The sequence below is a fragment of the Leopardus geoffroyi genome, chromosome B2 (assembly GCF_018350155.1).
Source record: "Leopardus geoffroyi isolate Oge1 chromosome B2, O.geoffroyi_Oge1_pat1.0, whole genome shotgun sequence".
In the NCBI taxonomy this organism is placed as follows: Eukaryota; Metazoa; Chordata; class Mammalia; order Carnivora; family Felidae; genus Leopardus; species Leopardus geoffroyi.
Genome location: NC_059332.1, coordinates 41675846 through 41690219, shown reverse-complemented (window position 1 = coordinate 41690219; position 14374 = coordinate 41675846). Strand labels below are relative to the sequence as shown.

Sequence of the window (14374 nt, the reverse complement as noted above, 5' to 3'; positions counted from 1 at the left end):
ATCCCTCCTTGTGTGACACATGATAGCCATGTGACTTGATGGGTACGGACCACCCCTTTTCCTCAGAAACTTGTAGTAATCTAGGAAATGGATTAAGTGGCGCAAACAATTTTCTGTGATCTGGCTGAGCCCCCAAAGACCACCTCAATTTGGTAGGTTTTTTTGTTTTGTTTTACCTGAGCGTGTCAGCAGGTGAGAAGGGCAGAGGAAGGAAGAGAATCTTAAGCTGGCTTCACCCTCAGCACAGAGCTCAACGCGGGGCCTGATCCCACAACCCTGGCATCAGGACCTGAACCAAAATCAAGAATCAGACATTCAACTGAGCCTCCCAGACACCCCTGGTATCTCTGATGAGGCTTCAGAGGACTTGACCCTGACCTGCAGTAACACCCGAACCCTGTGTTCCTAAGTGCCAAATAATGCCAAACCTCTTCTAAGGTGAGGCCCCGTATATTGGGGCTAAAACTCCGGAAGTAGTCTCTGGCAAAAAGATTTTTTATTTGGATGTGAGTTTATTTACATTAAGGCCTTACAAAGGCAGGAAGTCACATTTTGTGGCACATTTAACAAAATGTATTGACTGAAAGTAAGGCTGGGATTGTCCCAGAAAACCCAGGACCTGCAGTCACACTGGACTCTAGCAGTCCTGTGACCAGCAAGTCAGGACCCAAAATCTTCAGCTAGGATACTTGAGTATCCAAGCACAGCCATGCCGGTTAAGTCCCATGCAAACCTCAGTCCATCTGAACTGCATCTAGTTCATCCAAGAACCGTTGGCACTTCCCCATCAGTACCTTGATGGCTTCACTCACTAGCACCTCTGGCGGCAACACCCCTGTTGACTCGACAGAAACTGGAAACCAAAGAGACACTTCAGCTCAGGCAAGGCTCGCAAAAGCTCCCGTGTTAAGCTACGCAGATTCTACATCTGGACTCTACAAAGAAGTGGCAGCACCAAAGACCTGCCCCACTTCACCCTATGCCCCCAACCGGACACTCACAGATATAGTGGTCCCGAACTCGAGCAAGTCGTACAACCTTCTTTAGCTTCTCGTTCCGGAACACTTCTCTGCTGAAGGTATCTAGCCGGGGATTGGCAACTCTGGCCACCTTTTTACCTAGTGAAAACAAACCGTGTTCTAAATACACGAGCCCAGAGCTTTCATTTATGCTACCTTCACAGGAAATATACTTTAGGTCCTGACCTGAACGGGTATCCCAAATGTCATACCTTGGACTTCCTGCACCTCAATAACACCAGGCGAGAAGCACCGCCTCAGCTCCTCCGCTGCATCCCCTTCCACAGGCTCAAGCAGGGTGATGTCTGGCAGAAGCCTGTAACTGGCTGTTGCCACAGGTGAAAACTTGGCATGATCCTTGCCTAGAGGGAAGAGAGTAAAACAGCCTGGGGGGAAACCTTCACATTACACAAACCCCTAAGAGCAGAGGCCCACCAGCTTGCTCCTTGTTAGGACATCTCCTAACTGAGATTAGGAGCCCTTCAGTCACACCTCACTCCACTGTAATCAAACCACTCTGCCCAGGACAGCCAACAAAGTTCTTACCAATGCCCTTGACACAGTGCATGAGTAAGTCAATCTCCTGGCCAGGCCGTAGCTGAGCGATGAGAATATCATCATGCACTGGTCTGATCGTGCCCTCTGGGAAGAGGTCAGCCTGATTCCCCAGAGGCACCCATGTCATGTGCCTGGTGTACACTGGGGAAAGAAGCACATCAGAAAAGCCTCACTCCTTAAAACCAGCACCTACCAAGAAGTGGGCCTCTTGCTCGCCCTACCACTACTTACCTTTATGGTTCACATAGAGTTCATTGGGGTCAGAGGAATCTTTAGCAGCATGGGGGTTCCGAGTGCACCTGACCTGAAGCCGAAACTGTAGAGTATCTATCTCTGTACCTTCTTCATCTCCTGCACAAAGGGAGAAAGTAGAAGCTGTTAAAGAACTACTGAATATTTGGGTGCTAGGCACTATGCTGAGTGCGTTAACTTAAATTTATCATTTAGTCTTCCGGACAAGTTACAGTAGGCAAGGGCAAGTGTTCACACAGATAAGAACAGATACACACCAAAAGATCAGTAACTTGCTCGAGGTCATACAGTAATCAATCCAGGATTTGAACACAGGCAGTATGACTCCAGAATCTACTTCAGAAGAGAGCTGCTCCCATTTTCCCAAAATTTCATTTTCTCTCTCACCTTGGTTCCGATATTCAAAAAGACGGGGATCAGCATGAATGGGAATGAGCCCCAAGCGATGAGCAAGGATCTCATCCTGGACAATGGACGTGTTGTTGTACACCAGGACCTTTTCCACAGCCATGGTTGGCACCTGCCCAAGAAAACAGAATCGTTCTCCAACAAAGACCCTACAGATTCCCCATTTACTCCCACTTCCTGACAGGGGGACCTCTTCCTAAAAGAAGAATTGCTTAGTAAAAAGTTTATGAGGAATGCTCAGCAAAACTGCAAGAAAACTAAAGGAAAGGGGCACCTTGAGACAATTCTACAAGTATGGTGATGGCACGGTTTCCCACACAACTCCACCTTTGTCACCAAAATAAATACCTCAGCTAATAAAATGCGCCGAAAAGCATTGGCAATAGCTGCATCAATTCCCACCATGTCAAACTCCAATGAGTTTTCATCCAAGTGCACTACATCCACACGGAAATTCTGCGGGGACAGAAAAAGCACTAAATGAAGCCTGCTCTCTGGAGTCAACACCTTCCCCCCTGGACATTCCTTCCAGTGTATTAACATTCGCACTCACCCAAGAACCTCCCTTTGACCAGGTGTCCCTGATAAATGTTCCTTTCTCCCCCAATCCCTTATTAGGCTCTTGAAAAGTTTCCCTGTTTTCGTCCTCTACTTATGTAAAATTCTCTGTAATGTGGCTTCCAGCCCAACTATCCTCAGAAACTATTCTACTAGAGAATAGGCTTCCATACTGCTTAATGGAGTTGACATTACTCAATCCTTATCCTACTAGACTTCTCTGCTGCATTCAGCATTGATAGAATCCCTTCATTTTCGAACTCTGCCTTGACTTCTGAGTACCAATCTTCTGGTTCTCTTCCTCCTCTGACGAATCCTTCTAAATTCACCTTCTTCTACCCACTTCACCAATGTCACTATTTCCCAGGTTTTTCTGTCTCTCTCCAAGATGACCTCAATCACACTCATGGTTTTAACAACCACATATACTAAAAAACCCCAAATTATATCTCACTTCTGATCTCATTTCAAACACACCTAGTACTAGCCTGCTAAACTTCTCCATATACAGGAAACTTAAATGCAGCATCATTCCCTTCCCCTAGATCTATTTCTCATCAGTAAATGACACCACCAGCCATCAAAGCAGCTCCTCAAATTAGGTCCTTTTATATTTCCTCCTCAAAGCCCACACCAAAGCAATTATCAAACTTACCTTCTATATCCCTTTTGCTCTATTTTCCTGATTACAATCTTAGTTCATGTTTTCAACCTCAGTTCCTCTATGCAATTCTGTCACAAATCTGACTGCCCTATTGGATCTTCAACTCGTTCTGTCCCAATCATTTAGGCTGCAGATCATGTCCACTTCAGAGCTCTTCAAAAACTCCCTATTACTTACAGGGTCTAAGATGCACTTCAATCTTGCCTACCACTCATGCTCCCCATTTTACATTCTAGCAATAATAAACTGCTTGGACGTTCCTGGAACACAGTTCACAAAGCCTTTATAATTTCGCTTCTAGTCTTAGTCCCTCCTCACCCTTCCCTGTTCTCAGATTCTACTCATCAGGGCTCAATCCAGATGTCATCTTCTTCAGGAAGTAAATCTTCCATACCGCTGCCCCCAACCCCATTCCCCTTCTAGATTAAGTGCCTTTGTGGGATCACCCCATCCCCGGTTGTCCTTATCTCTATCAACCGCCTTTACCGCATTACACTGGAATCACTTACGTACGTTCTTCTCCCACAAGACTAAAAACATCTTGCTCCTCGAACAGGGCAGAAACCGTGTACACGAAGCGCCTTAGCACATTGCTCTAACGTTTTAGGAACGGAGCATACCACAAGGGCTGCTTCTGAGGCACAGGCTGCCCAGATACACGGTCGGTTCTTAACACCCTCTCCAAATCCACGTACCTTCTCGAAGCGGTCTTGGTCCCAGGCATCATCATAACCCGAATAGTTACCAGGAAAGTCAGTGGTATGAACCTAGAGCAAAAAGACGGGAGTCTGCGAAAGGGCAGGTAGGGCAAGCCCGCCCAACCCCACCCCATCCCTGTCCCACTCTCATTTTCCTTCCCGAGTTCAAGGCTATAGGCTTACATTGCGAACCCCGAACTCTCCTAGAACCACGCGGGTCCGCATTTCTTCCACCGCCTGAGCAGCCGCCATCTTCAACCCCTCCACGTGACTAGGGCAGCAAACTGGCGCGCGCGTCCCCCACCTCCGTCTCCGTGGCAACACACCCGGGATCTAAGTATCGCGAGACTCTGCCCAGACTCCGTCCACGTCCCCAGCTTCCGGAAGTTTTGGCCAAACATCCGGGTTTCTCCTTTTTGCGTTCCGGTTGAACTCCCCTCTCTTTCTCGCCCCTGGACATCTCCCTCCTTCAGGCCCGCGTCTCTCCCACTCCTCCGCGCGCTGGACTAGCGCGGGCTTCAGTGACGGGAGCCCTCGAGGGACATGGCAACTACAGCGGCGCCGGCCAGCGGCGCCCGAAGCGGGGCTGGTCCGGAATGGGGAGGGTTCGAAGAAAACATCCAGGTAATCGCCCCAAGGCTCCGGCTGCTACCAGCCCCGGGGCTGGCAATCGCCCTGAGGTGTCGTGGAGACTCTCCCTCGGAGCTTGGAAATCTGTTCCATTTGCAACACTTGTTCCCTCCTTTGGATCTTGGTATACACGAAAGTCTGTGGGACTAGTGCCGACCTGAAAGGTCCAACCAGAGGGCCTCAGCTCTCTGCGCCCCCCTGCTCTTGCTTTCCAGACAAGTTTGTGTTGGCCTATCGGGGTCAGGCATGGCGAGGGAGCGGGCGGTATTCACTGGCACTGGCTAAAACCATGCTGTGTGCACAGCCTGGTTTGGGGGTTGGAAAAGACAAAGGAAATGGGTACTTTTGCAGCCCTCTGAAAATTTAACTGGGAAGGTAGAAGAAAGACATATATGCAAGACAGGGAATGGGTTTCCCAGGCTAGAAAAGAGAACCAGACAACCAAGCATTCTGAGAGCAAATGAGGGAAAGAGAGCGGCCTGATCTATGGCGATTCCAAGCCACATCCCCAGCAGTGGACTAACAAAGTCCCAAACCCTGCGACCAATAGGAGGACGTACAGGTGGAGCAGAAAGATCTTGCACTCCAGAAGCCATTGTCTTCACAGGGTGGAGGCTCAGCTGTGATTGACATGGAGAACATGGATGATACCTCAGGCTCCAGCTTCGAGGACATGGGTGAGTTGCATCAGCGCCTGCGCGAGGAAGAAGTAGATGCCGATGCAGCTGCTGCGGAAGAGGAGGATGGGGAGTTCCTGGGCATGAAGGGCTTCAAGGGACAGCTGAGCCGGCAGGTGGCTGATCAGGTAAGCAAGACTGGATCTCTAGCAGGTGGAAAAGTATGCCTAGGCAGGCCGCAAGTTCTGAAGTTGTGTTGAAGCTCACCCCACGTTGTCTGACCCCGTAGAACCATGTAGAAATCCAATGGAAAATAAGCAACGGGGACTATAGTCTAGGGTCTCACAATCCCAACCCACCCCACTTCTGTCTTCCTTACTTCAGATGTGGCAGGCAGGGAAGAGACAAGCCTCCAGGGCCTTCAGCTTGTACGCCAACATCGACATCCTGAGACCCTACTTTGATGTGGAGCCTGCCCAGGTGCGAAGCAGGTGAGGATCCTTCTCCTGATAGAAGCTGCCCTCCTAACACCTAATCCTTCATCCGAACCACAACCAGATACCAAGCCCTTAGGCTCCCCTCTTCATGGCCCCACCAACCCTCATCATTGCACCTGTACCCCAGCTACACTGTATGTCTTACCAGTCACAGAACAGGACATGGTGATAACACATTGCCTTCCTCCTCTTCCTTGTGTAGCAAACTACTCTTCTTCTCTCACCACCTAGCTCAGATGCCACCTCTGTCCCCCATTCCTCAGCCCCATCCCCAGTTTGTCCTCTCCTGGTGTTCCTACAGAACTCTGTGCTTTCCTCTAACAGGTGACACTTGGGCGATGCTGATTCCGGGTCAGTCTCCCCAGAGACCTCAGAAACAAGCTCAGTTTTATTTTATTTATTTTTTTTTATTCCCACCACCAGAACAGTCTCTGAACCACAATATCAGCACATAGTTTTGAATGACTTTTCAAGAAGTGGATCTAATTTTGGTTTGGATCTTTTGTTCATCCTTTAATTTAAGCAATATTTATCAAATACCCAGTACCACTTAACAGCCATTTATTAAGCATTTGCTCTGTGCTGGGCCCTGTAATACTTAGGTCTCATTGAAGACAGAGGGTGAAGATAGCTGGGAGCCTTGCCTTCGAGTGCAGTTACAATAGAGCATTTATTTGCTCTGATGGAACACACAGAAGGGACACCTGACCCAGAGTAGGTAGAGGGTGGGACAGGATAGGTTTTCCAAAGGAAGTAAAATGAAGCCACAATCCAAGGTATTATTAAAAGTTGGCCACCTAAGAAGTGGGCAGAAGTGACTTGTACTTTTATTCCTTCTGTGTGGAGTTTTCATACCAGTTCACATGTACTTTCCGAGACGATGTTCCGTGGTGCTTGGAGAAATTGGTAAGCAGGAAGATGCAGGAGACACACTGGTTCCCTCCAGTAAACCTTTCCTTCTAAACCTCTCCCAGGGCTTCATCATCACAGCCCTGAATTCTTGGCATTCTCTGCTGAGGTTTGCCTGTCTTTAAAGGGGAGCAGGTCAAATAGGTAAATCGCCAAGCCCTCTCACAAGGCCCAGGTGGGCTTTCTGAGTTCTCCATATTGCTTCTGCATGTTAGCACAGTATCTGAAGGATGTCCTTCCTGGAAGCATTTTTAGGGACAAGGAAGTTATTTTCTCATTCCTTGTCTGTCTTTACTACCCTCTTTTCCCTTTGCCATCTAGCGTGTTCTCTGGAGTTAGAGATGTAATAAGATTCAGGCCCTCCAGAACTTCATAGCCTAGGGCTACTCATCTCTCCTCTCCCCTCTTCTCCCAGGCTCCTGGAGTCCATGATCCCTATCAAGATGGTCAACTTCCCCCAGGTGAATACCCAAGGTAGCATGTCTGGAAGAGCTGGGGGAGGCACGAGGGCAGAGGGTGGGGCCACCAGGCAAAGCCAAGGAAGACATAAACAGAAGAGCCATTGTACCCTCCAGCCTGAATGAGTTGGTATATTGACAGAAAATCGCAGGTGAACTCTATGGACCTCTCATGCTGGTCTTCACGCTGGTTGCCATCCTCCTCCATGGGATGAAGACATCTGACACCATTATTGTAAGCAGGACAAAGGACTTTGGGGGGTGGCTGAACTAAGTTGAAAGCTGCCCACGATGGAGTGAGGTAGAAGCAGCCCCTGAGGAAAGCCCTAGGTGAGGCTGAGTCCAGAGGCCTCCCAGGACTAAGCAGAGCCTTCACCCCACAGCGGGAGGGCACCCTGATGGGTACAGCCATTGGCACCTGCTTCGGCTACTGGCTGGGTGTCTCGTCTTTCATTTACTTCCTCGCCTACCTGTGCAACGCCCAGATCACCATGCTCCAGATGCTGGCATTGCTGGTAAGGAGTCCAGCATGGTGGTGGGCAAGGGTGGTCTTAAAAAGAGCAGCCAGGCCTTGCTCTGCATCTGTCCTAGGGCCCCAGGGCCTGGAATGGGATGAGCTGGCCAGTGGATCATTTATTTCTCAGAGTCTCCATGAGAGCTCAGAGGCCAGCCCGGCCTGAGTGATTTTCCTCCCCACCATTTTCTTTCCTAGGGCTATGGCCTCTTTGGGCACTGCATTGTCCTGTTCATCACCTATAACATCCACCTCCATGCCCTCTTCTACCTCTTCTGGTTGCTGGTGGGTGGACTGTCTACTCTACGCATGGTAAGCTGGGCAAGAGGTTGCCAATGGTGGGCTAACCTCCCAGGGAGTTAGGGAAAACCCCCCAGACCTTGGGCTGAACCCCACAAAGGGCTCCAAATGGCTAAGAGCCCAAAAGTGGTTCCGCTCTGGGTAGGAGTGTCTTCTCCACACTGCTCACTTTGGAGCTAGGCCCTCTGAGCTGTATTCCTGTGGCCCTAGGTGGCAGTGTTGGTGTCACGGACTGTGGGCCCCACACAGCGGCTGCTCCTCTGTGGCACCCTGGCCGCCCTACACATGCTTTTCCTGCTCTATCTGCATTTTGCCTACCACAAGGTGGTAGAGGGTAAGTGACAGGAGGGCCTGAATGTGGGGGAAGGGAACAGCTTCCTCGGGCAGGGTCGAGCCAACTCTCACCTTCCATTCTCCTCCTTTCAGGGATCCTGGACACGCTGGAGGGCCCCAACATCCCGCCTATGCAGAGGGTCCCTAGAGACATCCCTGCCGCGCTCCCTGCTGCTAGGCTTCCTGCCACCGTGCTCAATGCCACAGCCAAGGCTGTTATGGTGACCCTGCAGTCACACTGACCCCACCTGAAACCCTTGGCCGGCCCCCTCTCCCCCCATCTTCGGAGCAGAGGAAGATTAAAGAACAGTATTGATGACATGTGTCTTTTTGATGGGGTCTGCAGCTGCCTCAGAGCTGTAGCCACTTAAGCAACTCCCTGATGCCTCTTGGGGCTTCTGAAAGGCACAAGGCCAGGAACCCCTGGCCAGGACTGCAGGGCTCTGCAGCCAGTGCAGAAAGTGGGTCAGCTCCTCTGAGGCCCTCTCTCCACCTACTCCTTCCTTCCTCTTTAACTCTCCCACGGTGTCTTGCTAAATATAGACTTGGTAATTAAAATATTGATTGAAGTTTGGAACTGCAGCTGCCATTCCAGTGGTCCTCCCTGCCACCCTACTTCCTATACACTTTGCTGTTTTTCTGTCACTGGTGGTAATGGCACGTGTTCTCTCTTTTATACCCTCATCCAGGCAGGATGATGGTGGGACAGCCCAGACTACATTGAAAGCAGTGACTGAACCTGGAACCTGCCCCTGAGGGCAGGGGGCACCTGACCCATGGAGCAGCAGGGAGGCCTCAGACACAGGAACCATTAAGTCTGATGGAGGAGTGCACCCAGCTTGAGTGGGTTCAGCCTCACTCGGGACACCAATGGAGCAGTGACAATTGGTCAAAAACTTCAATTCAACCCCATGTAATTACAAGGTTCTTATGTACCTGGCCCATTGCCTAGGGATAATTTTCCTGTGGGAGCTCACATTTGAAGCCAAACTTGGCTTTGTGCTGGTTATACTGGGGCCAGAGGAACAAAGCCATCGGTTTCTTCTGTCCTTTTCAGGAGTGCTATTCGTTCCTAAAAACAACCAGCACCCCAAGCATAGCACCATCCACCCCACCATCCATTTAATCGGCTCTACTTAACGAGTTAAATCAGGTGGTTAATGAAATAGAATTGTCGACCTCCCTTCACTATGCTTCTATTCTTTTTTTTTTTTTTTTTTTATCTTTACCCGAGTTAATCTGGGTCAGCATCTTTCCCTCCTAGTAAAAGGCAAGAAAGATGTGCCCTTCATTTGCCCTATGTGGCCCCACGTTGGGGGCACTTTGTCCACTTGGTGATGGTGTGGATCAGGTAACATGGGGCCTCAGGTAACTCAGGTGACATGCCCTTATGTGGACAGAGTGCGAACAGAACAGCACTGTGCACCCTCTGCAGTGTACTCTTCCTGAAAGTTCCAGCCCACTTAACAGCTGTCACCACTCCAGGTCGCCGAATCTAGCACGCCCTTTAATTGGGCTACCCCAATGTCACAGGTACGGAGAGGCTCGGTCACTGACGTCAGCATCTGGGGAAGGGGTGGCACCAGCACCCTGCACCTACTTGAGGCTCACCTGGCCCAGGGACCCTTCAGGGTGCCCGTGTGCCTGGCAGCTACGACCACCTCTGCCCGTGGCCCCCGAGGCCTCCGCTGCGGGGCAGCCATCTTGGCGAGGGGCGAGGGGAAGTGCTCACCTGCCGCCCCGCCCCTCCTCAGCGTGCGCGGCGCCGCTCGTCAAGGAGGGCGGGCGAGGCCCGGATTACGGGGTCGTGGGTGCCTCCAAACTGGATGGGAGGGCGTGCACAAGATGCAGGCGAAGACACCGAGGGTCTGGCCCTTAGGGAGAAGGAACGACGGCGGAATGGGCAGAAGCAGCTGGTAACAGTCCCAAATGCCACCTCCACGTGACGTGACTGCCTTCTCCCTGCCACACCCCCTGCTCCTCCCAGGCCTCAACCCTACTACCTACTTTCCAAGCGGTGTTCGGGCCCACGCCCAGGGGAAGAGAGACCCCACCGCTCCAGAGCTCCCGGTGTGCGCAAAGCCGGGGCCGCGTGGCCTAGGCCGGGCAGGGGGCGGGGCGAGCGGCGGTGACGCGACCGTTGCCATGGGAACCCACCGCCCGCTCAGGCGCAGGAGCAGCAGCCCCAGCCGGTGCTGCCGCCCGCCGCCGGCTGCCCGCTGCCCGCCCGCCCGCTTCGGGCTCTCCCAGCGGGGCGGTAGGGGAGCCGGGCTGCAGGAAGGGAGAGAGCAGATGCGGCCTCCGAGCCGAAGTGGGTCCCGCATGACCTGAACCGAGGCCCCTAAGCCGCCGCAGCGACCGCGAGGAACGAGGACAAGCGCGAAGCAGCGCCCGCCTGGCCCCGGACCGCGCGCTCCGGCCCGTCTCCCAGACACGGACGGCACGGTCCGCCCCGACCCCAGCGCCGCGCGGTCTCAGCCCAGCCGGCGGTCTCAGCGCCTCCGCAACCTCCGCGGGCCCCGAAGCTCTTCGCCTTCGCCTTCGCCTTCGCCGCCGCCGCAGCCGCCGCCCCCGCCCCCGCCCCCGCCGCAGCCGCCTGCACCTCTGCCACCGCCTCTGCCCCCGCTCCGTCCGCGACCCAAGCCCAGGCCCCGACCCCAGCCGCGACCCCGCCCTCGGCCCCGCCAACCTCGGCCGCGGCCCGCGCCCCGGCCCCGGAGGCCCAGCCGTGGGTACGATGCTGCCCAGCTCCATCCAGATTTCGGGGGAACCGCTGTCAGGCGCCGAGGTGCGGGACATCTGCCGCGGCCTGCGCGACAACGCCGTGCGCCTGCTCTCACTGCGCGGCTGCCGCCTCTGCGACCGCGACTTCGGCCGCATCTGCCGGGCCCTGGCCGGGGCCACGTCCCTGGCGCAGCTCAACCTTAACCTAGGCGTCGTGTCCAGTCCCAGCCGCATCAAGCAGCTGGCAGAGGCGCTGCGGACCAACCGCTCCATCCAGTCCCTCTTGTGAGTGCGCTCCCTCGCAAGGGGGTCCCGGGCACTGCATCCCTCTTCACACGCCCCCTGCCACCGCCTGTTCCTCCACACACCTTCCTGTAGCTGTCTCTGCACCAGCCTGTCTTCTCACCCCTGTACACCACCTCCCCATCCCTCTGCCCATGCCTCCACGACCCCCTCCTAGCACATCCCTTACCTCCGGGCTTTGCACCCGCAGCCCCACCCCAAATGCGATGGGATACCCACCCCTTTCTGGCAGGGCACGTGTACCTCCCCACCTAATCACCGGCCTTGACTTCTTGGGAGCAGCTCCTCAGGTCTCAAGAAGGAACTCTCCTGGGGATTAGACCCCTGCCCCTACATTTGCCCACTGAAGAATCCCAACCCACCAACCCACCACACTCCTCTGTGCTCTGTCCTGGATCTCAATCCCTAACCTAGAAAAGAAGCCAAATTCCCCTTCTACCTGTATTCCTTTAGAATCTAGAATTTTCTTTCTCCCTCCCCAGGGCCTCTCCCAAGTGCTATGACAGGTATCCTTCTCACCTTTAGGGTTCACATAAGGGAAGGGGATCCTTCCCTTACAGATAGGGCTGATGACTGCAGTGACCTTTGCTCTCTGGTCTCACCCCCTCAGCCTACATGGGAGTCCCCTGACAGATGCAGGGCTGGCCTTGCTGAACCCAGCCCTGGCCCTCCACCCTGCCCTTGTGGCTCTGGACCTGGGGGACTGCATGCTGGGTGATGAAGCCATCAACCTCATCTGTGGCCTCCTCCCCCCAGATGGAGCCAAGTCAGGTGAGAGAGAGGCCCTGCTGAGGGCATGGGCTGGTATGGCCTTGATGAAAAAACCAGGTGCAGAGAGCAGGGGGTGTGGTCCAAAGCTGAGGGCTCTGAATGTGGGTGAGAATGTGTTTTAAATCCTCTCAGGAAGGAGATGGATTGGGGCCTCAGCAGAACAGAGACTCAGGCATCCAGGCTGCAGTGGACAAGGAAGGCATGTGTGTCTAATGGCCCTGGAGCTCTGTGGTGGGGGTAGGGTGGCTCTCTGCCACCAGGGAAACCCCAGAGATCCAGGGCAGGGGAGGGGCTTGAAGAGGAACAGACTCCATCCTGGTTTCTCCCTTCAATTCTGCCCAGGCTTGAAGGAGCTAACGCTGAGTGCCAACCCTGGCATCACCCCTAAGGGCTGGAGCCGCCTCGCGATTGCTGTGGCCCACAGCTCCCAGGTCCGCGTCCTCAATCTGGACTACAACCCCCTGGGTGAGGCTCAAGGAAGCCCCCTGCGAGTCTCACCACCCCATCCCCATCCAAGAGCTCCAGTTCAGGACCCTTTGGTTGTCATGGTAACCCCACCACGGTGCGGGGGGGGGGGGGGGGGGGGGGAAGGAAGGGGGATCTGGAAGATGGCAGAGAAGCCGCTTATGTGGAGGACCAAATGACCAACAGGTGCATCAAAGTATCCATCACCACCCCTGGGCCTGGCTTGCTTCATCGGTTCACTGGCCACAGTGCCCCCCTATTGGCCACCTACCAACTGTCAGCATTTGCTGGCGCGGGGGTGGGATCTAGGGTTGTTAGGACACTGGGGAGGCTGTGGGGAGGAAGGGTTAGCAGGCCCGCTCACGACTGCAGGTGACTGTGCATGTGTGCTGCCTCCCCAGGTGACCATGTGGCAGGGATGCTGGCTGTAGCTGTGGCCTCCAGCCGCACCTTAGAAGTCCTAGACTTGGAGGGCACAGGGCTCACCAACCAGTCAGCTCAGGTGAGAAGTTTTCATGTCTGGGTATGGGCTAGAGGTGGGGGTGCAGGGGAGCTCACGTGTCTGTGGACATACTGAAGGGGTGGCAGGCTGGAGTGTGAAGCCGCCTTAACTGTGTTCCTCCTCTTCCGCATTCTTCCCCCACCTCAGACCCTGCTGGACATGGTAGAAAATTACCCCACGGCTTTGCGGAGCCTGGTGTTGGCTGAGAACAGCATTAGCCCAGAGCTGCAGCAACAGATCTGTGACCTCCTCTCAGAGGGAGAGGAGGAGGAGGAGGTGGCGGGAGGGGCTGGCGACACCCAGGAACGAGAGAGAGGGCGGGAGCCTGCTGCCCACCAGAGGAGCAGCAGCTCCTGGATGTGCCCCAGTGGTAAGAGCCCCAAGGGTTGATCACAGCCAGATCTGGAAGAGGCCCGGGACCAGGGAGAGTGGGTGTGGGAAACCTAGGCTGTCTCTCACCAGATTTGTGTCCCTGGTGGAATGAATGGCAGTCTGAACACCCCTCTGCCCTTCCACAGATCCCAGCTCTCAGATGGTGCTCATGACTTCAGGACTCGGTGACAGTCTGTTGGCTGAGACCGAGATGTGACTCTCCACTTGGGCTTCTGCACATCGTTACATTTTGTCTATGTCCCCAGCACCTTGTCCCAAATATCAGGGTCAGGCCCTGGGGCCTGGGAGGGAGGGAGGGAGGGGGGTGGCTGGGGCTCTGGTAGCTCCCGGCAGTGGTGGGAAGCTCTGGAAGCTGACTGAGCAACAGCCTCGGGGGCACTTGAACCCAAGGCAACGCCTCTGGACTTGTTGGCAGCTCTGGCTGCAACCCGCTGGCTCGGAAGAGATTTTATTAACTCTACAACCTGGTGTGTGGCTGTGGTCCCTGGGGGGCTGGCAGTAGGGGAGGAATTGGAACTATTAGACACTAGGGGGCAGTGCCACCCCACAGCCCAAGTTCCAGGCAGCATCCACTGGCCCCAAATATCTAACAGGTCAGGCTCAGGTCTCGGACTTCTAGGACCTGGGGTCCTGGGGCGACACCTTACACAGGCCCCCTGTAAGAATCGTAACTGAGGTAAAGAGCCCGCCTCCACAGGTGGGCTGGACCCTACCTACCTCAAGGGGAGACTCAGGGGCCCTGCCAAGGTCACTTGAGGTGCACCTTCTCTCACTGCGTGACGCTCTGTGGCCATGGACATC

At 54.2% G+C, this 14374-nt stretch overlaps 3 protein-coding genes across 8 annotated transcripts; 2 read left to right on the top strand and 1 right to left on the bottom strand.

The window, feature by feature from the left end:
• Positions 1–479: 479 nt before the first annotated feature.
• On the bottom strand, positions 480–4451 carry POLR1C (RNA polymerase I and III subunit C). 2 transcript variants are annotated; one of them, XM_045498368.1, is made up of 9 exons: positions 4341–4451; positions 4155–4226; positions 2586–2693; positions 2217–2349; positions 1809–1928; positions 1566–1718; positions 1232–1381; positions 1002–1118; positions 480–853 (listed from the first exon to the last, which is right to left on the bottom strand). In XM_045498368.1, exons 1-9 carry the CDS (start codon positions 4407–4409, stop codon positions 735–737), a joined length of 1041 nt encoding a protein of 346 aa, XP_045354324.1. In that variant the 5' UTR covers positions 4410–4451; the 3' UTR covers positions 480–734. The 2 variants fall into 2 exon arrangements, with proteins under 2 accessions (XP_045354324.1, XP_045354325.1); XM_045498369.1 differs by having other exon boundaries at positions 4155–4247; positions 4341–4428.
• Positions 4452–4667: 216 nt separating this feature from the next.
• YIPF3 (Yip1 domain family member 3) lies at positions 4668–9603 on the top strand. 5 transcript variants are annotated; one of them, XM_045498362.1, is made up of 10 exons: positions 4668–4781; positions 5395–5592; positions 5789–5895; positions 7226–7271; positions 7411–7503; positions 7652–7783; positions 7981–8094; positions 8293–8416; positions 8509–8636; positions 9109–9603. In XM_045498362.1, exons 1-10 carry the CDS (start codon positions 4701–4703, stop codon positions 9169–9171), a joined length of 1086 nt encoding a protein of 361 aa, XP_045354318.1. In that variant the 5' UTR covers positions 4668–4700; the 3' UTR covers positions 9172–9603. The 5 variants fall into 5 exon arrangements, with proteins under 5 accessions (XP_045354318.1, XP_045354321.1, XP_045354323.1 ...); XM_045498365.1 differs by having other exon boundaries at positions 9105–9603; XM_045498367.1 differs by lacking the exon at positions 8293–8416.
• Positions 9604–10149: 546 nt separating this feature from the next.
• Positions 10150–14033, top strand: LRRC73 (leucine rich repeat containing 73). The gene is made up of 6 exons (XM_045498374.1): positions 10150–11424; positions 12053–12213; positions 12556–12678; positions 13080–13180; positions 13328–13550; positions 13699–14033. Exons 1-6 carry the CDS (start codon positions 11153–11155, stop codon positions 13767–13769), a joined length of 951 nt encoding a protein of 316 aa, XP_045354330.1. The 5' UTR covers positions 10150–11152; the 3' UTR covers positions 13770–14033.
• The last annotated feature ends 341 nt before the right edge of the window (positions 14034–14374 follow it).

Excerpts from the sequence above, each read along its gene's own strand:
- POLR1C (XM_045498368.1), bottom strand. The coding sequence starts at position 4,409 with ATGGCGGCTGCTCAGGCGGTGGAAGAAATGCGGACCCGCGTGGTTCTA. Across the intron at positions 1,719-1,808 it reads ACTCTATGTGAACCATAAAG|TGTACACCAGGCACATGACA; the intron begins GTAAGTAGTGGT and ends TTCTTTCCCCAG. Across the intron at positions 1,119-1,231 it reads TGAGGTGCAGGAAGTCCAAG|GTAAAAAGGTGGCCAGAGTT; the intron begins GTATGACATTTG and ends TGTTTTCACTAG.
- YIPF3 (XM_045498362.1), top strand. The coding sequence starts at position 4,701 with ATGGCAACTACAGCGGCGCCGGCCAGCGGCGCCCGAAGCGGGGCTGGT. Across the intron at positions 8,095-8,292 it reads GACTGTCTACTCTACGCATG|GTGGCAGTGTTGGTGTCACG; the intron begins GTAAGCTGGGCA and ends CTGTGGCCCTAG. Across the intron at positions 8,417-8,508 it reads CTACCACAAGGTGGTAGAGG|GGATCCTGGACACGCTGGAG; the intron begins GTAAGTGACAGG and ends TCCTCCTTTCAG.
- LRRC73 (XM_045498374.1), top strand. The coding sequence starts at position 11,153 with ATGCTGCCCAGCTCCATCCAGATTTCGGGGGAACCGCTGTCAGGCGCC. Across the intron at positions 11,425-12,052 it reads CGCTCCATCCAGTCCCTCTT|CCTACATGGGAGTCCCCTGA; the intron begins GTGAGTGCGCTC and ends TCACCCCCTCAG. Across the intron at positions 13,551-13,698 it reads CTCCTGGATGTGCCCCAGTG|ATCCCAGCTCTCAGATGGTG; the intron begins GTAAGAGCCCCA and ends GCCCTTCCACAG.